Source organism: Tamandua tetradactyla, chromosome 4 (genome assembly GCF_023851605.1).
Source record: "Tamandua tetradactyla isolate mTamTet1 chromosome 4, mTamTet1.pri, whole genome shotgun sequence".
NCBI classification, from domain to species: Eukaryota; Metazoa; Chordata; class Mammalia; order Pilosa; family Myrmecophagidae; genus Tamandua; species Tamandua tetradactyla.
In genome coordinates, this window is record NC_135330.1 from 115947509 (window position 1) to 115973826 (window position 26318).

Below are 26318 nucleotides of genomic sequence, written 5' to 3' on the forward strand. Positions count from 1 at the left end.
CTACTAGAAAAGAACTGTGAAATGATCCTATATTGCGATAAATTATATGATGTACATCAAAATATTAAAATGTGTCTAGAAGGAATTCAGTGTCACAGTAAGGGATATTTTGACTGAGTTGTAGTTTTAGTATTCAAATATAATAGCACATTATCAAAGAATAATGACACCTCATAAGTTACCTAATTTTTTTTTCCAGGGGAGAGGGATACACTCTTAAATTTGAGATTTTAAAATGTAAACAATTAATATTTTCTCCTCTCCCTCCTATAATGATTTTAAATATAAGGATAATGTTAAGGTACCATTTTCTACTTTTTGACGGCAAACCCTTGACCATAGACCAAAAATACTACTTATGTGACCTACTTACCTTACATCTAAAATAAGACTAGCTTCACATCTACTCATTTTCTGTTCGAATCCTCCTTTATAGTAGGATGAAAAGCTCTGTAGAGGAAAGAGAGAAAAATTAGTTCCATGCATGAGGTGGCATGACCTCCTCAATCCGATCACATAGCTGTAGGAAGAGTAATGCATTCTACTATAAGCCAACTTGAAATGGGGTGGGGGGTGGGGGGTAGAAAATCACAAACCAATGACCTTTTCAAGAAACTATGACAAAAATGAACACTTAAAACATTAAATATTTTTTCACTTTAAAATACATTAATTTTTCTACACTGAGATATAGCTGTAGGAACATGAGATTCAGCTAGGGGCAAAATGCTTGAACTTTTTCTAAGCTCTGCAATAAGTTTCTCACTATATAACCTTGACCAAGTCCCTTAATGTTGATATGGCAGATGCCATTTTACCTGCTAAAATGGCTGACAGGGAAAGAAGGGAAAGGATTGATAGAGTGGGGAGGAAGTTAAGATAGCAAACAAGCAGGCTAGAAAACTGAGTTGAAAGGTAAATGTGGCTGGAGAGGTGTGAGCAAGGAGGAGAGGAGAGTAGTAGTAGAGAAGTAAAGGGAGCAGATTGTATAGGGCCTTGTAAGCCACGGAAAGAATTTAGGATTTACTTTAAGTGAAAGGAGACAATGAGAGCACTGGAATAATATGACTGTGTTGAAAGGATTACTGTAACTGCCATGTGGAGAAAAGAAAGAAATATGCACAGGTGGAAGCAGGAGACCAGTTAGGAAGACAGGACAATAATCTGGGCAAGAGATGAGAGGCGGTGAGAACCGGTCAGATTCTGGATGTATTTTGAAAGCAGAGCTAACATTTCCTGATGAATTCAATATTGGAGATGAAAGAAAAAGAGAGGAGTTATGAATGATGTAGTGGACACTGGCCTGTGCTTTCCAAATCTCCCTTCAGGTAGGAAGGACTTACTCCCCAGATGCTGGGGATGCTGTTGGCAGATAACTCTCAGCTACCAGCTCTTTTTGGGAATTGCCTGGGCTGAAGAAAGTCAGGGTCAAGCTCCCTTCCTGGGGTGCTATAACTAATGAATGGTTGACATGGGAATATAAAGGTTGTAGTTTTCTGGGGTTCAGTCCTTGGACTTCTAATCTGTATTCACTTCCAAAATGATGTAATTTATTCTCACTGCCTCTTGCCCCAACTTGGGACAAACACAATGCACTATTGTAGCTGCAGAGCTCCAGTGGGGGGTAGCTGATGTCTTTAAGACAGCATTGCAGTCTAACTTCTCCCTTCCACCAATCCTTTTACCTTCTTTTCCCTTCCACACCTGTAGCTATTAAACACTCCCTAATAAACCCATATTTGCTAATCTTTGTCTCAGTTTACCCTTCAGGGAACCCAGCCATGCAAATGACTTCAAAGTTTCTGGACTACATTGCCAATATATCCTTTACTGACTTAGGAAAAGAACAGTTCTTTTATTTGTTGTGGGTAATGGATACCAGGAGGCTGGCTTTGGACATAAGTTGTAAATGTCTATTAAATATCCAAGTGGAAAAAAAGTCTGACCTCCTATTAATATTTGGGACTCATCAGTGTATACAGAGATAGTATTTAAAACCAAAAGAGCAAAAGAGATTGCCTAAAGAATGCAGATAAGAAGTTCAAGGATTGAGCCCTATGGAACTGTAGCATTTAGTGCACAGAAGTGAGAAACCAGTAAAGGAGAGTGAGAAGGTCCAGCAGTGAGATGGGAAGAAAATCAGAAGCCAAAAAATAAAGAAGTGAAAAATAGTTTCAAGTGCTTCTGCTAAGTAAAGTAAGACATGAACTGAGAATTGACCCTTGATTTAGCAAAGGGAGGTCAACAATGCCTTTAACAAGGGGCAGGGTGAGGGGTGGAAGGGGAGTCAGTCTAACGTAGATTCAAGAGAAAACAGAAATGGGAGTGGGTAAGAAGAGAGTATATTTGCATGTGTTCTCATTGGTCGGGTGCTTTTAGGGCACACTTCATAAGTTCTTGAGAATCCCTTCCACTAGTAAAAGGAAGAAAAGGATGTTCCATTCTAATATTTAATTCTTACTGTCAGAATTCAGAAATCAAAAATTTCTATTCCAAAAACACACAGTCAAAAGGAATAAAGTGTGCAAACATTAGGGAAACCCAAATCAGCTCTTATGAATCTTACGTATGTAGCAGAGTAGCTTAGCCTACCTATAAGTATGCCTGAGAGTTACTTCTAGAGGACCTCTTTTATTGCTCAGATGTGGCCTCACTATCTCTAAGCCAACTGTACAAGTAAAATCATTACCCTCCCCCGCCCCAGTGGGTCATGACATCCAGAGGTGAAAGTCCTCTTGGCAGCATGGGAGATGACTCCCAGGATTGAGTCTGGCCCTGGCACCATGGGGCCAACAATGCCATCCTGACCAAAAGGAGGAAAAGAAGTTTAAGAAATAAGGTATCAGTGGGTCAAAGAGTTCAAATAGAGGCGAGAGGTTACACTGGAGGTTATACTTACACGAGCTTCAGTTAGACATTGCTTCCTATCATAACTTGACAAACCCCAACCGAAACCATTTCTGCCAATTCTAAGGATCACCTAGGGTGTCATATAAGATTCTACAATGGAATCTTTGTAGATTCGACCATCTTCAAAGATGGGTGCTTGGACCACATAAGTCCTGAAATGCAGAAGGGCTAGCCTCTCCAGAACATCAACCAGTTCCATCCCCTTATCCCACATGAACATGAACCCCCTTCCTACGTGAAAAAGCTAGAATGGGCATAGCCCAATACCCTAGAGAGTGGGAGAAAGATCAAAGGTGACAGTGGAGTTATACCGAGAAAGTAGAGTTTAAGAAACAAGTATGATTGCTGAATCATTATGTTGATATTTCTTTTAGCTTCCAGTACCTTAAAGCAGCTAGAAGTAAAAACCTAAGATTGTGGAATTGTAACCCATACCAAACTCTGAAATCTGTTCTACAACTAACTGTTGTGATATGCTTTGAAATTTATTGGTTTTTTTGTATATATGTTATTTTTCACTAAAAAGAAAAAAAAAAGTTCTTTCATGAACTAGAGCAAATATATGATACTATTGTAAGGAGTTGCTAATAGAAGGGTACATGGGAAAAAGTAAACCCAATAGTAATAAATGTACCACATCAACACTATGGGTCAATAATATGGGAGGAAAAGGAGTATAAGAGGATTAGGGTTTTCTTTTTCTTTTTCTTACTTTTCTGGAGAAATGAAAATGTTCTAAACTTTATCATGGGGCTGTATGCACAACTATGTGATGATACTGTGAACCAGTGATTGTTTAGTGTGGATGGTTTGTATGTTGTGTGAAGGTATCACAATAAAATTGCATTTTAAAAAAAGGAATAAAGTAATGGCTTGTTTCATATTATTAAACAAAAAAACAAGGAGAGAAAATGGGAGGAGTAAACTGCAGACAGCCAACAAAGCAACTCTTTTCAGTAGCTTTGAACAGAGAAATAGGATATATAAATTCAGTAGTTCTAGGAGGGAAAATAATGCATAAATGATTACATGTTTCATACATGTTTCTAAAAAATGAACCTGTGCTCTGTAAGGAAAAATAAAGTAAGTGTAAATATGAGAAAACAAAATCTGAAAGTAAAGATACCAAGATGTTGTTTTGAGATGGTGGGATTATGAATACTTTTTTTCTTCATGTTTATTTTTACCTTCTAAATTTTCAAAAATGAATACGTGATACATGTACAATTAAAAAAAAAAGACAAATAAAAGAAATCAAGGAAATCATGAGCACTTAAGAGCCCAAGGAGCCAGATGTGGTCATTTATGTATGCTGCACTCCTGGAACAGATAGTTATAAATTTCCACGTAGTAATGGTACCCTGGCAATTCATTCATTCCCCTGATATTTCAGCAACTACTAGGTGCCAGGCACTTTTCAAATGAGATAGATCAAATTCTGTCCTTTATCACACAGATAGCAATATATATGTGTACCAATATTGTAAGGAATATGATACATTATTCCAAACTTCAAATATTTTACAATCTGTTAAAGAAACAAAAAACAACCATCACCATCACAAGTTGTGAAGGGGGGAAGGGAATCAAGTTGTTCAGATATACATATTCACAAATCTGTACATACTGACATATTTTATCTGTTTCTAGGTATACATAGGGAGAATAATATGCACATAGACATTTACTTTGGGAAAGCAATAGAGGATTTCACAGAGGAAGTAAAACTGGTTTTACGATTTCTTTCAGGAGACCAAAATTTTTACTAGATACTATCTTACTCCCTGAATGAAAATTGATTAGTTGATTTAATTACGACAAAATAAAAGCAGTTGCAGTCATTTCTACAGGAGCACATTTGTCTTGCTGTTTTTAAATGATGCTTGAGGTTTTTTCTTCACAAAGAAAAAATTCTGAGTCTTTACTACCTTAGGGAGTTCCAAATTTCTGCATTTGCAGCATAATAAACAAAGTAAATTATATTTCATGTATAGTCATAAAGGTCATTAACCCTAAAAGCAGGTATTGTATTCGAACAATTTCTTTACTTTCAATTTTTCCCAGGTGGAAAAGGAGTCTCAGAAAAGGCTACTTTCATTCTAATGTATGAAAGAGGCTCATACCCTAAATCACTGATCTGCTTACAAGAAAGTCAATCTGTGCATATGTACATCACAGTCCTCCAAAAGAACTATATCTTTTTGAAGATATAAATTTAATATTTGGGGTTGTATATGGAAAGTATAAAAAGAGAAACACAGCAAAACTACTCATGTTACTTAACTACTATTATATTTGCAGAGAACAAAATCATCTTCAGAATACTTATCATATTTTAATTGAGTATCTGTGTCATGAGCAAGCATGAAATTGAAACTCTGTAATGCCCTCAAAAAACTGAACTGCAACTAAAAGGCCCTTTTAAGTTTGCAAATAATACACTGATACATATATAGATAGATAGATAGATAGATAGATAGATAGATAGGTAGATAGATAGATAGATAGATAGATAGATAGATAGATAGATAGATAGATAGATATAGATATATAGATACATAGACATAAAGTAATACAGAGCCACTTTCTGACAACAGTGCAGTGGCTGAATGAAATGTTTACATATATTGAAAATGAGATGCCTATAAGGAACAATTCTATCACCAAAGAGATGGAGCAGAGACCTATACTTTTCAAATAGGATTACCAAGAACAGAAACAGTGGGATTCTACTAGTTTTATGCTACTGTTTACTTGAAATACATCTTGGATATTCTAACCATAAGGTATGTAAAACAAAAATCAGAATGAACAAAAGAGAATCAAGATGAACAAATAACAATAGGAGAAAGAAAGAAATCAAGAAGCAGAAGACAACTTAAGAAAATCTAATTAGTACTTTTAAAGATATTGAAAAGGGCAGTGTACCCACAAAAGAATAGATTCTTATGAGAAAGAAACAAGAAAGAATTCTTGGAAATTAAAAATTTACGGATGTTAAAAAATTTAGTGGATGGGCTGAATTAGAGAATGGCCATAGCAAAAGAATTCTTGGAAATTAAAGATGGGCATTTGGTTTGTTTTCATCTTTTGGCAATTGTGAAAAATGCTGCTGTGAACATCGGTGTGCAAATGTCTGTGTCATTGCTTTCAGGCCTTCTGGGTATATACAAAGTAGTGCTATTGCTGGGTCATAGGGCAACTCCATATTAGTTTCCTAAGGAACTGCCAAACAGTCTTCCATAGTGGCTGCACCATTATACATTCCTACCAGCACTGCATAAGTGTCCAGTTTCTCCACATCCTTTCCAACATTTATAGTTTCCTGTTTGTTTAATAGCTGCCATTCTTATAGGTGTGAGGTGGTATCTCACTGTAGTCTTGATCTGTATTTCCCTTATAGCCAGTGAAAATGAGCATCACTTCATGTTCTTTTGAGCCATCTGTATTAGCTCTGCAGAAAATGCCTATTTTTAGCCCATTTTATAATTGAATTGTTTGTTCTTTTGTTGTTGAGTTGTATGATTTCTTTGTATATACAGGAAATCAAACCTTTGTCTGATATGTGATTTCCAAATATTTTCTCCTATTGAGTTGGCTGCCTTTTCACTGTTTTGCCAAAGTCTTTTGAGGTGTAGAAGCATTTGATTTTGAGGAGTTCCCATTTATCTGATTTTTCTTTTGTGGCTTGTGTTTTGGGTGTAAAGTTTAGGAAGCTACCTTCTATTACTAGGTCTTGAAGATGTTTCCCTACATTTTCTTCTAGAAGATTTATGGTGCTATGTTTTATACTTAGGTGTTTGATCCATTTTGAGTTAATATTTGTGTATGGTGTAAGATAGGGGTCCTCTTTCATTCTCTTGGCTATTGATATCCAGTTCTTTCATGCCAAATTGTTGAAAAGACTATTTTGTCTCATTTCATAGGATTTAGGGGTCTTGTCAAAAATCAGTTCACCATAGATTTGGTGGTCGATTTCTGCACTCTCAATTCAATTCCATTGGTCAATGCTTCTGCCTTTGTGCCAGTACCATGCTGTTTTGACCACTGTGGCTTTATAATAGATTTTGACCACTGTGGCTTTATAATAGATTTTAAAGTCAGGGAGTGTTAATCCTCCCACTTCGTTCTTTTTTTAAGGAAGCTTTAAGCTATTTGTGGTCTCTTTCCCTTCCAGATGAATTTGGTAGTTCCTTTTTAAAATCTTCAAAGTAGGTTGTTGGAATTTTGATTGATAATGTGTTGAATCTGTAGATCAATTTGGGGAGAACTGACATCTTAACTATATTTAGCTTTCCTACCCATGAGCAGGGAATGTCTTTCCACCTATTTGGATCTCCTTTGATGTCTTTTAGCAATGTTATGTAGTTTTCTGTGTACAAGTCCTTTAAATCCCTAGTTAAGTGCATTCCTAAGTATTTGATTCCTTTAGTTACTATGTGGAATGGAATTCTTTCCTAAACTGATTCCTCAGCTAGCTCATTGTTTGTGTATAGAAATGTTACTGATTTTTGCACATTAATGTTATATCCCGCCACCTTGCAGAATTTGTTTATTAGCTCAAGCCACTTTGCTGTAGATTTCTCAGGATCTTCCAAGTATAGTATCATATCATCTGCAAATAATGAGAGTTTTACTTCTACCTTTCCAATTTGGATGCCTTTTATTTCTTTGTCATGCCTGAATGCTCTAGCTAGAACTTCTAGCACAATGTTGTATAATAATGGTGACAGTGGGCATCCTTGTCTCTTACTTGATCTCAGGGGGAAGGCTTTTCAGTCTCCCTCCATTGAGTACAATGCTGGCTATTGGTTTTTCATATATTCTCTTTATCATATTGAGGTGTGCGCTGGTTTGAAAGGAAGTATTCCCCCTAAGAAAAGCCATGTTTTGATATAAATCCCATTTTTTTAAAGGTAGAATAATCCCTATTCAATACTGTATATTTGAAACTGTAATGAATTCCACAATGAAGCCATATGGCCCTGGGATTTTCTCTGTAGGAAGATTTTTGATGACTGATTGAATCTTTTTACTTGTGATTGGTTTGTTGAGATCTTCTATTTCTTCCTGAGTCAGTGTAGCTTGTTTGTGCATCTCCAGGAATTTGTCCATTTCATCTAACTTGTCTAGTTTGTTGGTGAATAGTTGTTCATAGTATCCTCTTATGATTTCTTTTATTTCTTCAGGGTCTGTGGTAATGTACCCCTTCTCATTTCTGATTTTGTTTATTTGCATCCTCTCTCTTTTGTTCTTTGTCAGTCTTGCTACTAGCCCATCAATTTTCTTAATGTAATACTACTAAAAGGAGAATAATAATCAGCTATCAAAACAAGGAATAAGGTTATATATAAAAATACCACACTAAAATCTTTTTTTTTTTTTTGGTATCCTGTATAGCAGGGTCACATTTCATTATTTTTCCAAGTGAGTATCCCATTATTGCAGCATCATTTGCTGAACTTTTTTTTGTTTTGTTTGTTTCTTTTTTGGAAAGTGCATGGACCGGCAATCAAATCCGAGTCTCCCGCATGGAAGGTGAGAACACCCTAAGATCTGAAAAGAAGCTAAATCAATAAGGGAAACAGACTCCACAATGATACAAAGGAGTAAGTAAACTTCTACAAACTAAAAAGGGTTGGAAATCCAGGGCATTTTCTTGAGATACTGTCCAATATGGGATATAAACAGAAATTGAATTTCTTAACTAAAGCCACTCTTAACTTACAGGGGTTGAAATCTTTGTAGTTTCTGTGATTACTGGTCCAAGAGTTTTCCAGATCTGACATGCATAGCGACCTCAATAAAAAGAAATAAAAGCATTAATTTTAAATTGGTTTATGAAACATATTGTACAAACAGGCTTTACAATGATTACTTAGATTTTTTAAAAATATGTCTATGGATAAGCTAACTTAGATATCCATTTTAGGTACTTAAGATTTCCATATGTCAATTGTAAAAATATATGTATCTTCATAGTTTCCTGAAATCAGGAAAATAGTAACACGGGTCATTACCATACCAATGCAGATATTTGTAAGAACTTTCTACTTGATATTTTGAGTTTTGATAGCTGATCAAATGGTATCTAAGTTAGTGGTCAATACTTAGAATTTAAGAACTTTGCTACCTGAATATGTAGATTTTTTTCCTTTCTTGCCTTAATTTTAAATTGGTTTTTGAAACTTACTGTGCAAACACAGGCTTTACAATGATTATATGGGTACTTTATTTAAATGTGCTTATGGTTAAGCTAACTAAGATATTCATTGTTAGTGGTTCTAAGTATATTGTTTGTTTTCTTAAATAAAAAGAAAAAGAAAAAAGAAAGAAACAAAAGCAAATATTATTACCTACGAAGTCAAATCAATACCTTCAAGGTATGTATCACAGTATCTGTTGGTAATTTGTTCAGGTTATCACAATAATTATTTTAAAAAGTATTGGACAGTTATATATTTTAAATTTCTAATTTATTGATCTAAGATAGGATTTCATTTTAATATCATAGCTATTAAATTAATCAAGTTCTCATTCGTGATTATACACATAGACACTTTCGATGTTTATGTGGTAAAAACATCTTATACTTACACAATATTACAGGTCACAAAAATAACATCCTAGTAGTCTTTCAACAACAAACTGTAAATAAATAAAGGCTTTTTTATTATAAACATACTTACAAATTTAAAAGAATTAATTGCATTGTTTTACTGTTTTTTAAAATGATAATCACTTTGACATATATAGAAAACGAATGCTGTCTATAGTTTATACCATATTGAATAGAAGTTACTTTAATGGAGTTACTTTTAAAGTAAAAATTCGACTACGTAGGAAATATTTACCAAAGATGTTATCAGTTTTTCTCACTGAGAATGACACTCTCCCTAAAAACTTATTTTATTTTAATGTTTTCTTTCTTAGACATCTTAATAATCAAAATTTCTTTGAGTCTTGACAACTTTAGAATCAAGAGCAAATAGGTCCTAAATTGTTTGGCAGACACAGAATAAAAATAAATTACATTAGATGAATAAGTTAGCTTTTACACCTTAATCGCAATGTTTGTCTACCACAGGCTATTAGTGTGTTTCTTTTTCCAAAATTCTCACTAGAAAACCAGTATATGACACTATGGACTTTAATTCAATTTCTAACCATAAGCTTATTTGCAAATCAGTTAAAGTTTCCACGGTGAAAGTTTAATTACATAAATCTTTTAGAAGAACTTATCTGCCTGAACATACCGTTGTTCCTCTACAAACAATGTATGTTAAGAGTGAAAAACAGTATTCTAGAAATGGAAAATGTGAAGACAGCCAACCTAAGAAAGAGATGAAAAGCTCCTGAGATCAAGGAGAACATAAAATGAAGTTAAATTAAATGACACTGAAACTATAACTCATCCAAATCTCTTACCCTATAGATGTCATTTTTCATTTGATTCCACAATAGTATAAAAAGGAAGCTTTTAAATTACCTCAAAATTCTTCAAAACCGCATTTGGGCACAGCTGACTGACCTCCCGGTCCATGGGGAAAAAAGCAGTTAAAGATTTGAAGAAGTGACATCTCAAGACTTGCTTAATGATAAGCCAGAAGCTCTAGGTCCATTAAGCCTGTGTACTTTCTTCTAAATTCTACTTTGTACTTGACTCTGGAAGACTTCTGCCTGTTATTTAGTATTTTAGCTGTTATTATGAATTTGGCAATAGTGTAATCTGTACAGAATACACACACTAATTCTTTTCCTTTTAGAAAGAAGATCTTGGAAAAAAGTACATCTTTCTCTAATTTCAAAAGACAATTTTACATCTGGATTTATAATAACTATGCCTACTCTACTATAATAAGACTAAATTAGTCTTATATTTATGGGCAAACTGTCAGAATCCCTCCCTAGACATGATATTCTTCTTTTGAAACTTGAGAAATCAGTTAACCATAGCTATATAAGAAGAAACAAAACCCTTATGGCACAGAGATCATAAGGATCTTCCTGATTTCAAAATTTTTATTGTAAAAGGCTTTAAATGAGAATTACATGAAACTAAACAACATAACAATAACCAAAGGACAACTTTTGTTTCCCATTTTCTACTGGATCTTTCCAAACTCCATACAACAACAATGGAGTGAAGCTCCCTCTAAAAAGAAGATCCAACTGACAAGGTCATATCCATGAACTTTGAAGCACAAACACTATAACAACAACAAAATCTTTAACAGAGGAAATGCTCTCAGATTAACATTTTATTAGGGAACAGCAATACAATTTAATACTACAAGTAAATGACTGAAACAGAGCACCTTTGTTTTACACCTTTGAAACTATTTATTTTTTAAAAGTAATGTTGGCAATAAAAGAAATACTCTTGGGTTTATCAAAGAAATCACACCAATATGTTAAAATTTGAATAAATACACTACAGAGCACAGTTGTGTTCATCAGAAAGAACTGACAGTTCAAGAAATGTATAACCCTACCTGCGAGAAAAGATAAATATGGCAGATAACAGAGTCCCCTACCACTTGTATTGCTTCATGTTAAAGATTTTTTTAATAGTACACTACAATTCAAACTGAAAAAAAAATGCCAAGAAGATCAATTATTATTGTGGGTAGTATTTCTAGCTTTTGCACCATTAATTTTCTTCACTACAAGGTTTATCTAGATTTTGCTACACTGGCAAATTTTCAGTGACAGTAAATGATGGAGAAAATAGGAATTTAAAATGTCTTAAAACCAAAAACCTCAGAATACTAAGAGTCTGCTCATCAATCACTATGAGAGCTATCTGAAAATATTTCACCTGCAACACCTACTGTTATGTATTCTTTACCTTACCTGCAAATGCAAAAGCTGTGACACCTGGTCCTACAGCTATGAAGTTTCTTGCCTAGGAAAGAAAAAATGATTATCACTTATAGTATTTCACACTGTATTTTAAACATAAATCATTTTTAATAATGTGAACAATTATGTTAAATATTAAGTTTTCTTCAAGGTCTGCTGTGAATAGAACTTTAAAAAAATATCTGTAGTGTCTACGGGATTATATTTGCTGCTCAGTTTATCAGGTAATTTTCAATGAACTAAAATATTAGAATTCATTCTCATCAAAGCTTTTATATTATCTACTGCTAAAATGTTTCCTATAGACTATTCTTAATTAGTGGGTTTAATATTTTTATCTTCTATAAAGATAAAAGGCATATATTTCCTCTTCTATATTTGAAATACTTAAATTGCTGTTTAAAAATTTAATAAAACTTAGATCCATATTTAATAAAGTCAAACTTCCAAAAATTAGTAAAAATAGTAAGTAAATTAAAAACTAGTTTATTTCTACCCTACTAGATCAATGTACAATTTTTTTAAGAATTAAGAATTTAGAATTTCAGAATTCAAAGGTTATGAGCTCTTTTTGATAAAAATTTACATGAAACTGGTTATATATTCTGTATTATTCTGTTTTCCTTCTCATACAATCTCAGGAAAATATTTAAGTCACAACAGAAAAAGGTATATGCCACAGAGGTCAAACTTTGTGTGCCAATATCCATTCTCCTTTTCTTCTATAGGATCAGGAAGCCTTATTTTTAGGCAGACATGTATTTCCAAGCTCCGCTTAGACTTAAGTATCATTATATTAACTAAGTGCTGCCTCATAGGATATAAGCAAAGGGGTATGTGTGACTGCTAGGGAGTCCTGCTGGGTAGGGAGCATGCCCGTCTCCTCTTCTATTACTCCCTCTTACTGGCTGGAGTATAGTGGTGATACCTGGGCAGCCATCTTAGATAAAGAAGGAAGAAGAATGAGCTAAAAGGAGATTCTTTATAAAGAGTCTAAAAAACCTCTCTAAAGAAAAATATAAAAGTCTTTTCATCCTTAAAAAATAAAAAAAAACCACCAAATTATGCTGATCACTAAAGCACATAAAGATGCTCAATAAATAACTAAAACTTGTGCAATTAACTTTTAGTTATCCACAATAAAAGAACAAAGTATAGAACAGCTAATAAAAAAAAATTGTATTGGAATTAAAATTATTTACTGGAAGAGGGTGGTGTATCTGATTTTCTTCTTCAATTGTATATTAATTAATTTGATATTTAAAGGGTATACATTGAGCACAAAGAACTGATAATAAACATATTTGGAAACTGAAGTCAACTTGAAATTTGAAAAAAATATCATGTATCCTACACCATGAGATTTTGTATACCAAAATAAAAAAATGTCTCGCTAATATAAAGTATTCTATGGAAATACAAAGACTGTTAGATCTATAAACAATTAAGTTAAAATTTTAATCTTAATTGGTTCAGAGCAAGAATACGATTTGGTTCCAAGAAAAAAAATATTTATCTTGTACCTAACATTATCTTTTCATTCACTAAAAAGCCAGCAGTATTTCTTTTCAGACACAAATGTGTCTAAAATAACAGTAACACCCTTCCCTAACCCCTACAAATGTGAAATGACCCAGACAAATGAAACTAATTCCAAATGTAGAAAATAGTAAGTACAAGAGGATTATCAATCTGAAGTTTGAGCAAGTAGTTCACACAGAACTCTTGACCATAACTTTATTTTTTTAAGTGAATAATACCTAAAACATGCTGATACCTCTGAATAGCCCTTGGTTCATTTGGCACAGCTTTGTAAATATCAGAATTCTATCAACACCTTTTCTATTTTACTATTGTTGAAAACATTCTCACATATGCTTTATCTCTATGCTTTTTCACATTTACTTAAACATCAGTATCATCTCCTTAGGCTAAGAGGACCTATTTTGCCTCTTTTATGATACGACACCATATTTGATCTAATGGCAAGCATGAAAATGTACTTCAATTTTTATTTTGAATGTTTTTAAACAATGATGCTTTAAAATTAAATTGCCAGTAACAGAACAACAAAAATGACATTGAAAAGACAATTTAAAAATAAAACGGTGAATCAGGCGTAGTGTTAATACTAGGAGAACAGTAATTTCCTACTAACTATGCAATAACCAGGTTAAATGTCTAAAACTGCTCAGCTGAACAGATATCCATAGTACATCTGTGAATTTTACAGAAACTAGAGCAATGGTGCTATTTTATTTGACTCAGGAAAATTAGAATATGTGCTGAAAATAAAAGAAAGAGCAATGAGATTTTTAAAAGTGTGTATATATCTATACTGTCTGGTCTAATCTATAACAGCCATAGGTATCAGACATGTCTAAGGAGACAGTGGATGGTAAATGTGGTGCCATAGGAGGTTTTTTTTTTTGAAAGCTTGTTGCTATTGTTGTAAATATCCATGGGTATGTTTTAGTTTGGAAACATTTTCTTTGAAGATTTAGATGTATATGGATTAGAAAACTAGCTAACATTTCTACAAAGCGTCTACAGAAAATTTAAATAAATTCACACACATATTTATACTTACTATGTAAAATTAGGTTATCACATAGTTCTATTTGTAAAGCAAGTTGATTTCTCTATAAATATGGGCACATATATACCTGAACATTCTATCAGCTACAAATCAGTTACAAATGTTACCAAACAATTTTTTAACAACTGGTCCACATTGGTGTTTTGGTGTTTCCATATATATATGGAAAACAGAAAACCTAAAACATTCTATTCACACCAAATGTGGAACTTCAGTTTTTAACAATTTCATCATAGCCACTAAGGAAAACAAAGATGACATTATGCAAAGAACAAATTTATGTGATTTTTATTTTAGCCAATGGTATTTAATGAAAATTTAAAAATAAGTGACAAGATTATACTAGTCAGAAATGCCAAAGCATACATAATTTCCACTGGCATTCCTTCTAACCACACATAGGGCATGATTGCTTTGAATGTTTAAATTTCCAAGTATATGCATAATGTGGCAAATTCTCAATGAGGAGGCAGGACAAGATGGTGGCATAGTGGGGTATGGAATTTAGTTCATCCTCCAAAGCAGTTAGTAAACAGCCAGGAATGGTACCAAACAACTGCCAGTCATACAGCGTACACCAGTCTGGACCAGGTGGAACAGCTGAGATCCCACACAGAACTGTAAGTCTCTAAGCTAGGAAGGCTGGTGCCACTCCCCCATGGGCATGGCCGGCCAGTTCCCCAAGGGAAAAAGAAACACACTTTACTAGAAGCATGGGCTTAGTTAAACCAAACTCCAAATGTGGAATTAATTATTTAACTCTGACTACTGAAAAGAGGACCCCAGCACAGATAAACCTGGAAGAAGCACTAAAGGTACTAGGGGTTTTTGCCCCAGCAGAAAGGTTGAAGGCTGACAGAAAAGGAACAAAACAAAAAAACAAAAAAATGAGGCTTTTGAGTTGCACAGCACAAAATACTGGAAAAGGGCAGGACCCCCAAAATGGGGCACATTGAGCCTGGAGATACATAGAGTCAGTCACATACCAACTCAAGCTCTTCACTGACAAACCCAAGGAGGAGGGCTCCAGCTCTGAAAAGGCTTTTTTGCTTCTCCTTTTTTTTTTTTACGTCTTACACAGCTAATTAGATAGAACTGCAATCACTCTCAGGCTCCAGCACTGCCCCAGACAAGGGCAGAACTAAAGTTTCTCTGAGAGAAAAAGTAACTAGTCAGGTGAAAGGGGTTAATTCCCTAAAGGATATATCTTCCCCAAGAAAATGGGAACTGGGCCCAGCTCAAGTGGAATCCCTCCTTTAAGAAATTCAGGCCCCAGGGACTGGAAGACAGAAATAATCAAAACCATCCTACTATCTCACCTCTGTCTCAACCACACCCCTGGCAGGGAGAGTCTGCTGAAGTTAAAGGCATGACATTAAGCTGGTGGGAAGCTTTAGGCAGACAAGTGACACACGTTGGCAGAATACGAAAAGGAGAGAGTCTAGAGGCATCACAGGAAAGTATGACAATCTGCTGGTTCTCACCCTCATGGAAAACTGATGCTGGCTATTTGTTCCTCCTGATACATGGGCCTGTCTGGTCTGGGAAAATCTGACTGGGGTCTATAACATCTGAGGAGATCCTCATCATCATTATCAAAAAAAAAAAAAAAAAAAGAAAAAAGAAAAAAGGCTCCATATAGGCAGGGCAAGAAACAGAAAAAACAAGAAAAATTCTGATCAGTTAAACAGAACCTATGTTAGAAATCTAGAATAAGTTGAACCGAATGCCAAAGAACAGATAGAGAAAAAGGCATCCAGCAAGAAAATCCTAGGTAAACGAGTGAGAGCAACCTCTAGAGTAAACTAATTAAGGAAATCAAATGCCTAAACATCAGCAAAAAATAATGAGTCATACTAGGAAAATCAAAGATATGGTCCAAAGGAATAAAGCAACAATTCAAATGTGATATAGGAGTTGAAACAACTAATTCAGGATGTTTAAACAGATATGGAAACCTTGTCAGTAATCAAATCAACAAGTTGAGAGAGGATAAAGAACACATGGACAAACAAAAAGAACTCAAAGTTTGAAAAAACAAATCACAGAACTAATAGGAATGAAAGGCACAATAGAAGAGATTAAAAAAGAAACAACGGAAACTGACAACAATAGATTTGAAGAGGAAGAAAGGATTACTGAACTTGAGAACAGGACATCTAAATGACACACAAAAGAAAATATAGGGAAAAGACTGGAAAAATATGAGCAGGGTCTCAGGGAACTGAATGACAACATGAGGCGCGTGAGTATTGTGGGTATCCCAGAAGAAGAAGAGATGGTAAAAGGAGGAGAAAAACTAATGGAGGAAATAATCACTGAAAACTTCCTGTTCTTATGAGACATACAATTACAGATCCAAGAAGTACAGCATACCCCAAACAAAACTGATCCAAATAGACATATTCCAAGATATTTACTAATCAGATTGTCAGATATCAAAGAGAAAGAATTTTGAAAGCAGCAAGAGAAAAGCAATTTATCACATACAAGGGAAGCCCAGTAACACTATGTGTGGATTTCTCAGCAGAAACCATGGAGGCAAGAAGGTAGTGTTATGATATAGTTAAGACTCTAGAAGAGAAAAACTAACAAACAAGAATTCCATATCCATGAATGGGAAAGGTTATAGCTTCAAACCTGGTAATTCTTGGACTGTACTGCCTGGGCCCAGCCCACAATACCACCACTTGATTTCAGTGCATAATTTGCATATATTGGTGGAAGGTTCAGAGTCTTATACCATGAATTTCCAAAATTTACAATTCATAAGAGTTCTTTTAAAAAAATTAACATTTTCAAAATTATAAAATTAATGCCTAAGCACTGCAGAAAATACAGAAAAACATTTTAAAAGATAACTATCTTAATACTGGTATATATATATCAGTTCATTATTTTTCAATATATATACATATATGCAAATACATATATATGTATGCACAAATGTTCTTTCCTGTTTTGTCAGTGAGGGTTTTAAAATTCAGTTCATATTTTCTATGTAAAATTGTACAGCCTGCTTTTTTATTTGATATGTGCTTCTCTGTCTTTAGCCTGATTTTTTCTTTCTTTTATTTTTACCTTTTTTTTTATTGTATAGTATAACATATATACAAAGCAAAGAAATAAAAAAAAACAATAGTTTTCAAAGCACTCCTCAACAAGTAGTTACAGGATAGATCCCAGAGTTTGTCATGGGCTACCATACAATCCTCTCATATTCTTCTTTCTAGTTGCTCCAGAATATAGATGGCTAGAAGGCATAAATATTTTTTTATCATTGCAATTGACTTTTTTTCCTTCTTTTTTTTTTGAGAAAAAAACATATATGCAAAAAAGCTGTACCTTTCAAAGCACAGCACCACAATTAGTTGTAGAACATATTTCAGAATTTGACATGGGTTACAATTTCACAATTTTAGGTTTTTACTTCTAGCTGCTCCGAAATACTAGAGACTGGAAGAGATACCAATTTAATGAGTCAGCATTCATATTTATTTGTTAAATCTTATATTCTGTGTATAACTCCACTATCACCTTTGATCTTTCCATCTGTCTCTTTAGGGCCATTCTAAATTTTTCATATTGGAAGGATCTGTCATTAATATGGAGTGGGCAGATGGAACTATCTGATGTTCTGGAGAGGCTGGGCTAAGTTTCAGGACTTATCTGAACCAGTGACCCATCTGGAGGTTATAGGTTTCTGGAAAGTTATTCAAGTACATGGAGCCCTTGTGGAATCTTAGATATTGCCCTAGATGTTCTTTACGATTGGCTGGAATGGTTCTGGTTGGGGGTTGGCAAGTTATGATAGGTAGCAAGGTCTACCTGAAGCTTGTGTAAGAGCAACCTCCAGAGTAGCCTCTCGATTCTATTTGAACTCTCTCTGCCATTGATGCTTTATTAATTACACTTCTTTTCCCCTTTTGGTCAGGATGGAATTGTTGATCCCATGGTGTCAGGTCTGGATTGATCCCTGGGAGTCATCTTCCACATTGCCAGGGAAACTTTCACCCCTGGATGTCATGTCCCACATAGGGGGGAAGGCAATGATTTCACTTGCAGAGTTGGGCTTAGAGAGACTGAGGCCACATTTGAGCAACCACAGAGGCCCTCCAGAAGTAACTCTTAGGCATGCCTATATATAGGTAGTCTAAGCTTCTCTGCTACCTACATAAACTTCACAAAAGTAAGCCTCATGAACAAGGGCATGGCCTATTGATTTGGGTGTCCCTAAAGTTTGACACAGTATCAGGGGATTCCCTGATAGTAAGGTTCAATAGTTCCATATTCTTTTTCCCATCCCTCAGGGGACTTGGATTATCTGCGAATATACTCTGGAATATATCCAGGCACTACAATAATCTATACAGAATTAAAGGACCTCTTTTGTATTCTATGCTTCCCATGTTTCAATTGTTCAAATGTGCTATACAGACAGGTTGATTTAGATTATGCATTACTAACCCGATTTTAATGGCTATAGAATATTCCATTGTATGGATGTACCATAATTATCTAATTACTCCCCTATTATTAATGTAATAAAAAGTGCAACAGCAAAAAAAAATTTGCTGGGTGGGATCTTTTTTATTATTTTCATGGAGATGTGTCACCACCCATTTAAGATGTGGTTGCTTACTGGAGCTCTTTAAGAAGGAACCATATTGGAAAAAGCTCACAGCTAACAGAGCCCACATAGCCAGAAACCTTTGGAGATGCAGAAGGAAAATGTCCCCAGGGAAGCCTCATGAAATGAGGAGGGAAAGGTAGTAGACATCACCATGTGCCCACCTAGCTGAGAAAAACCCCAAACTTCTTTGGCTCTTTCTTTGGAGGAAAGGGCTGAAGAAGGTACCTTACTCGGGATGCCTTAATTTGGACATTTTCATGGCCTCAGAACTGTAAACTTGCAAATTAATAAATTCCCTTTCTAAAAGCCAAAAAAAAAAAAAAAGAATGCTATAAATAGCAAAATTGTACTTCAAAAGTGAGGAGGAACCTGCGTTCAATTCCTGGTGCCTGCCCATGCAAAAATAAATATACATAATAAAAAAAATTTTAAATGAGGGGGCGATTAAAATATTTTCAGACAATCTATCACTGAGAGAATTTGTGACCAAGAGACTGTCTCTGCAGGACCTCAGGCAGATAGGAAAAGGCAGGAGAGAGGTCTGGAGAAGACTTGAGAAATGAAGAATATCAGTAAAGGTAAAAAGAGAAAAAAATAGATATGACATACAAAATCCAAAAGACAAAATGATATATGAAAGTATTGCCTATACAGTGATAACATTAAATGTTAATAGATTAAACTCCCCAATCAAAAGCCATACACTGGCAGAATGGATTAAAAAACAGGACCTGTCTATATGCTGTCTATGGGAGACTCATTTTAGACCCAAGGACAAAACTTGGTTGAAAGTAAAATGTTGGGAAAAGATATTTCATACAAACAACAGTCAGTAAAGTGCAGGAGTAGCTATACTAATATCCAACAAATTAGACTTCAAATGTAAAAAAATTAAGAGAGACAAAGAAGGACACCATCTATTAAAAAAAGGAACAATTCAACAGGAAGACATAACAATCCTAAATATTTATGCACTGAGTGCTCCAAAGTACATGAGGCAAACACTGACAATACTGAAGTGAGAAATAGACACCTCTACCATACTAATTGGAGACTTCAATTCCCTGCTTTCATCAGTGGACAGACATCTAGACATCAGAACATCTAGAGGATTATTAATAAAGAAACAGAGAACTTAAATAATATAATAAATGAATGAGACTTAACAGACTAATTTATAGAACATTATACCCCACAACAGCAGGATACACATTTTTCTCAAGTGCTTATGGATTATTCTCAAGGATAGAACATATGCTGGGTCATAAACCAAGTGTCAATAAATTTGAAAATATTGAAATCACACAAAACACTTTCTCAGATCATTATGGAATGAAGTTAGAAATCAATAACAGGCAGAAGGCCAGACAAATTCACAAATATATGGAAGCTAAACAACACTCTTAACCAGTGGGCCGAGGAAGAAATTACAAGAGAAATCAGTAAATATCTCAAGGCAAATGAAAATGAAAACACAACATATCAAAATTTATGGGATGCATCAAAGGCAGTACTAAGAGGAAAATTTATTGCCTTAATGTCTATGTTAAAAAAGAAGAAAGAGCAAAAATTGAGGAATTAGCTGTTCACTTGGAAGTACTAGAGAAAGAACAGCAAACTAACCCCAAAAGAAACAAAAAGAAAGAAATAACAAAGATTAAAGCAGAAATAAATGAAATTGAGAACATGAAAACAATACAGAAAACCAACAAAACCAAAATTGGTTCTTTGAGTATATCAAAAATTCGATGGGCTCTTAGCTAGGTTGACAAAAAATAAAGGAGAGAAGATGCAAATAAATCAAATCAGAAATGGAAGAGCAGACATAACCACTGACCTGCAGAAAAAAAAGGAGGTAATGAGAGGATACTATGAGCAACTGTATGCTAATAAACTAGACAATGTAGATGAAATGGACAACTTTCTAGAAAGACACGAGCAATCAACACTGACTCAAGAAGAAAAAGATGACCTCAACAAATGAATCACAAGTAAAGAGATTGAATAAGTCATCAAGGAGCTCCCAAAAAAGAAAAGTCCATGACCAGGTGTCTTCATATGTAAATTTTACCAAGCATTCAAGAAAGAATTAGCACCAATTCTGCTCAAACTCTTCATAAAAATTGAAGCAGAGGGAAAGCTACCTAACTCATTCTATGAAGCCAACAGCACCCTATACCAAAGCCAGACAAAGATACTACAAAAAAGAGGAAAATTACAGAACAATCACTCTAATGAACATAAATACAAAAATCATCAACAAAATACTTGCAAATCAAATCCCAGATCACATTAAAATACTTATACAGCATGACCAAGCCGGATTTATTCCAGGTATGCAAGGATGGTTCAACAAAAGAAAATCAATTAACGTAATACACCATATCATTAAATCAAAGCAGGAAAACCATATGATCATCTCAATTGATGTAGAAAAGGCATCTAACAAAATTCATTATCCTTTCTTGATGAAAACACTTCAAAGGATAGGAATAGAGGGAACTTCCTAAAAATGATAAAGGTAATATATTAAAAATCGATAGCTAACATCATTCTCAATGGGAAAAGACTGAAAGCTTTCCCCCTATGATTAGGAACAAGACAAGGACATCCACCATCACAACTGTTATTCAACATTGTGCTGGAAGTTTTAGCCAGCACAATCAGAAAAGAAAAAGAAACAAAAGGCATCCAAATTGGAAAGGAAGAATTAAAACTCTCATTGTTTGCAGATTATATGAGACTATACATTGAAAATCCCAAAAACTCCATAGAAAAACTACTAGAGGTAATAAATGAGTACAGCAAAGTGGCAGGATATAAGATCAACACCCAAAAATCAGCAGTGTTTCTATACACTAATAATGACCAATCTGAGGAGGAAATCAAGAAAGAAAATTCCATTTACAATAGCAACCAAAAGAATCAAATATTTAAGAATAAATTTAACTAAGGATACAAAAGCTATACACAGAAAACTAAAAGAAATAGCTGAAAGAAATCATGAGAGACCTAAATAAAATGGAAGGGCATACAGTGCTCATGGATTGGAAGAGGTCTCACACTACCTGACTTGAAAGCATATTACAAAGCTACAATGGTCAAAAAAGCACAGTGCTGGCATAAAGATAGATATACTAACCAATGGAATCGAATAGAGTGTTTAGATATGGACTCTCTCATCTATGGACAATTGATCTTTGATGAGGCAATCAAGCCATCTCACCTGCGACAGAGCATCCTTTTCAATAAATGGTGCTAGAAGAACTGGATGTCCATATGCAAAAGAATGTAAAAGGATCCATATCTCACACCTTATAAAAAATTAACTCAAAATGGATCAAAGACCTAAACAATAGAGCTAAGACCATAAAACTTTTAGAAAAAAACACAGGGAAATATCTTATAAAACTTGTAACAGGAGGTGGTTTCCTAGATCTTATACCCAAAGCATGAGCATTGAAGAAAGAAATAGATAGATGGGAACTCCTTAAAATTAAATATTTTTGTACATCAAAAAACTATGTCAAGAAAGTAAAAAGGCAGTCTATGCAATGGGAAACAATATTTGGAAACCACATATCAGATATGGGTTTAGCATCCAGAATATATAAAGAGATTCTTCAACTCAACAACAAAAAGACAAATAACCCAATTAAAAAATGGGCAAAAGACATAAAAAAGACCACTTCTCAGAAGAGGAAATACAAGTGGCTAAAAGGCACATGAAAACCTTATCACCACCATGAAGGAGACCTGCATTCAATTCCTTGAGCCTGCACAAGCCAAAAATAGGGGAAAAAAATGAAAAACATACCTTTCTGTGTGGGCCACAGTGGCTCAGCAGACAGAGTTCTTGCCTGCCATGCTGGAGACCCAGGTTTGATTCCTGGTGCCTGTCCATGCAAAAAAAAAAAAAAAAAAAAAAAAAAGGCACAAGAAAAGATTCTCAACTTCACTGGCTATTAGGGAAATGCAAACCAAAACCACAAAGAGATATCAGCTGATACCCACTAGAATGGCCATTATCCAAGAAAAAGAAAAAGAAAAAACAGAAAATGACACATGCTGGTGAAGATGTGGAGAAAGAGGCACACTTAACCACTGGTGGTGGGAATGTAAAATTGTACAATCACTATGGAAGGCAGTTTGGGTGTTCCTCAGGAAGCTAAGTAAAGAATTGCCATATGATCCAGCAATACCATTGCTAGGTATCTATTCACAGGAACTGAGGACAAGGACACAGACATTTTCACACCGATGTTTATAGCAGCACTATTTACAATTGCCAAGAGATGGAAACAGCCCAAGTGTCCATCAACAGATGAGTGGCCAAAGAAGCTGTGGTATATACATACAATGGAATAGTATAGAGCTGTAAGAATAAAGTCATGAAGCATGTAACAATGTGGATAAACCTTGAAGACATTATGGTGAATGAAATTAGCCAGAAACAAAAGGACAAATATCATATGATCTCACTAATATGAACTAACTTCAATGAGTGAACTTGGTGAACTAAAGTTAAGAACACAGGTTATTGGGAACACAGATAGAAACAGGACAGAGATTGGGCAATCAGTGCTGAGAGAATACAGACTATACAACAGGACAGATTTGTAAAAATTCAGAAATGGGTAGCACAATAATCTCTAATTATAACACAGTAACATAAGTACACTGAATGAACTTGAATGTGAATATGAGAGAGGGAGAAGGGCTGGGGACACTATGAAACCAGAAGGAAAGTTAGAGGATAAAGACTGACATGATATAACGTAGGAAAGCCTAGAGTATACAATGATGGTGATTGAATATACAAATTAAAAAATGTTTTGGCATGAGTGAAAACAAATGAATGTCAGTATTGCAGAGTGTTGAAAATAGTATATGTGAAAAAGTACAATTAAATTAGGCTGGATTGTATGATGTGTGATAAAACTGTTTAGAAATGGACAGAGAGAAACAAGTGCCGGAGAGAATGTGGAGAGAGAGAGAGATGTACATATTCACTGTCCTTAGGGAAATGAGGGGTTTAGCCACTTGGAGAGCAGTGTGGTGGTTCCACAGGAGGCTAGACACGAGGTTGCCACATGATCCTGAAACCCAGTTGCTCAGTATGTACCTGGAAGAACTGAGTATGGGGACACAATGGACATCTGCACACTGGTGTTTCTGGCAGCAGTGTTCACAATCCACAATGAATGGAGGTGGCCTAAGGGTACAAAGACTGAGGAATGGAAGGGGGAACTATGGTGTTTACACACAATGAACTACTGAGTGGCCACAAGAAGGAATGAAGTTGTGAGGCATGCTACTAGATGAAGGAATTTTAAGGGCTGAATGTTGAATGAAATACCAGGAACAAAAAGGCCAATATGATCATGCCTCAATCATAATGGCTAACTATAATATAAAAGTTTAGTGAACCAAAGTTGAGAGCATGGATTATCACGTTGGGTCTTACTGTAAAGGGTCCTAGATTGTAAGCTATTACAGCTGTCACATATATTCAGGAGGTGGTGTGTTCTGGTTTGAAAAAATGTATGGAACCCTAGAAAAGCCATGTTTTACTCAAAATCACATTTCATAAAGGTAGAGTGATCCCTATTCAATACTGTATATTTGAAACTGTAATCAGATCATCTCCCTGGAGGTGTGATTTAATCAAGAGTGGTTGTTAAGCTGGATTAGGTGACGACATGTCTCCACCCATTTGGGTGAGTCTTGATAAGTTTCTGGAGTCCTATGAATAAGGAAACATTTTGGAGAATGAAGGAGATTCAGAGAGAGCCAGAGCAGAACGATATAGCCATGAAAAGCAGAGTCCACCAGCCAGCAACCTTTGGAGATGAAGAAGGAAAATGCCTCCCAGGGTGATTCATGAACCAGGAAGCCAGGAGAAGAAGCTAGCAGATGATGCCACGCTTGCCATGTGCCTTTCCAGATGAGAGAGGAACCCTGTGTTCACCATGTGCCTTTCCAGATGAGAGAAACTGTGACTGTGTTCACCATATGCCCTTCCACTTGAGAGAGAAACCCTGAACTTCATCGGCCTTCTTGAACCAAGGCATCTTTCCCTGGATGCCTTAATTGGACATTTCAATGGACTTGTTTAATTGGGGCATTTTCTTGGCCTTAGAACTATAAACTAGCAACTTATTAAATTCCCCTTTTAAAAGCCATTCCGTTTCTGGTATATTGCATTCCAGCAGCTAGCAAACTAGAACATAGTGTAACTGTTAATTCTAAATTCTGAGATACTGAGCTGTTTGTATATACCATGGTCTTTCTCAAAAACCTCAGGTATTTATCTGACACCTGAGACTCAGCGTTAGAGTTCTGAAGGTATGAAAGTCAGCACTACCCCATACAAGAACTGTTTAAAAAATTGAAAAGGTGAGACATTGAGTAGAGACATGAATGAAAATTATCTGTAAAGGACCAAGTTATAACAGAAGACTGGATAAAGGATGATATCCATGTTTTAAAACTTCAACTTCTGTGTGAGACTAAAAGGAGAGATGCTTATTTGGTGCAAAATTTATATTTTGGGTAGTTTAACTTATATGGTCAGTTTAGTTAATATCTTAAGTACATGGAATCTTGAATAGGGTGTGAGACTTTGTTGGTTTGTCCAGGTTAATATGATGCCCTGATAAATCCCAGAGAGATTTTGATAGTGAATAAAGAAATATTTGCAAAGTCCCCTTGTGGGAATGGGGAGAAAGGATCAATATCCAACTTTCCCATTTGGAGAACTTCTGATACTCTAGCAAGCAGTAGGGACAACCAAATCAATAGGCTGAGCCCACAATCTTGGGGGTCACCTCTGTGAAACTTATTCCTTCAAAAGATAGGCTAAAAAAAAATAGGCTTAACCTACTTAAAATTAGGCCTAGAAGTCACCCCTAGAGAACCATTTTTGCTGCTCAGATGTACCCTCTTTTTCTAAGCTGACATGGCAGGGGAGTTCACTACCCTTCACCTCTACATGGGACATGACTCTCAGGGCTGTAAGCCTCCCTGGCAATGTGGGACAGAAATCCTAGAATGAGCTGGGACTCAGCATCAAGGGATTAAGAAAATCTTCTTTACCAAAAGAGGGAAGAGAGAAATGAGACAAAATAAAGTGTCAGTGGCTGAGAGATTTCAAACAGAGTGGAGAGGTTATCCTGGAGGTTTTTCTTATGCATTATATAGACATCCCCTTTTTAGTTTATGGTGTAATGAAGTGGCTGGAGGGAAGTACCTGAACTGTAGAGCTGTGTTCCAGTAGCCTTGATTCTTGAAGAAAACTGTATAACTATA

At 35.2% G+C, this 26318-nt stretch overlaps 1 protein-coding gene across 5 annotated transcripts in view; it reads right to left on the reverse strand.

The window, feature by feature from the left end:
• Positions 1–26318, reverse strand: part of DNAJC15 (DnaJ heat shock protein family (Hsp40) member C15) — a 73865-nt gene that overhangs the window by 22808 nt on the left and 24739 nt on the right. For all 5 annotated transcript variants that reach the window (XR_013173632.1, XR_013173633.1, XM_077155830.1 and 2 more), the window contains exons 3-5: positions 11767–11818; positions 8639–8709; positions 374–450 (exon numbers count right to left, since the gene is read on the reverse strand). Coding sequence is in view for 3 of the 5 variants with exons in the window: in XM_077155830.1 (XP_077011945.1) it covers positions 374–450; positions 8639–8709; positions 11767–11818 (200 nt within the window). In the remaining 2 variants the exon portion in view is untranslated. The remainder of the gene's footprint in view (positions 1–373; positions 451–8638; positions 8710–11766; positions 11819–26318) is intronic.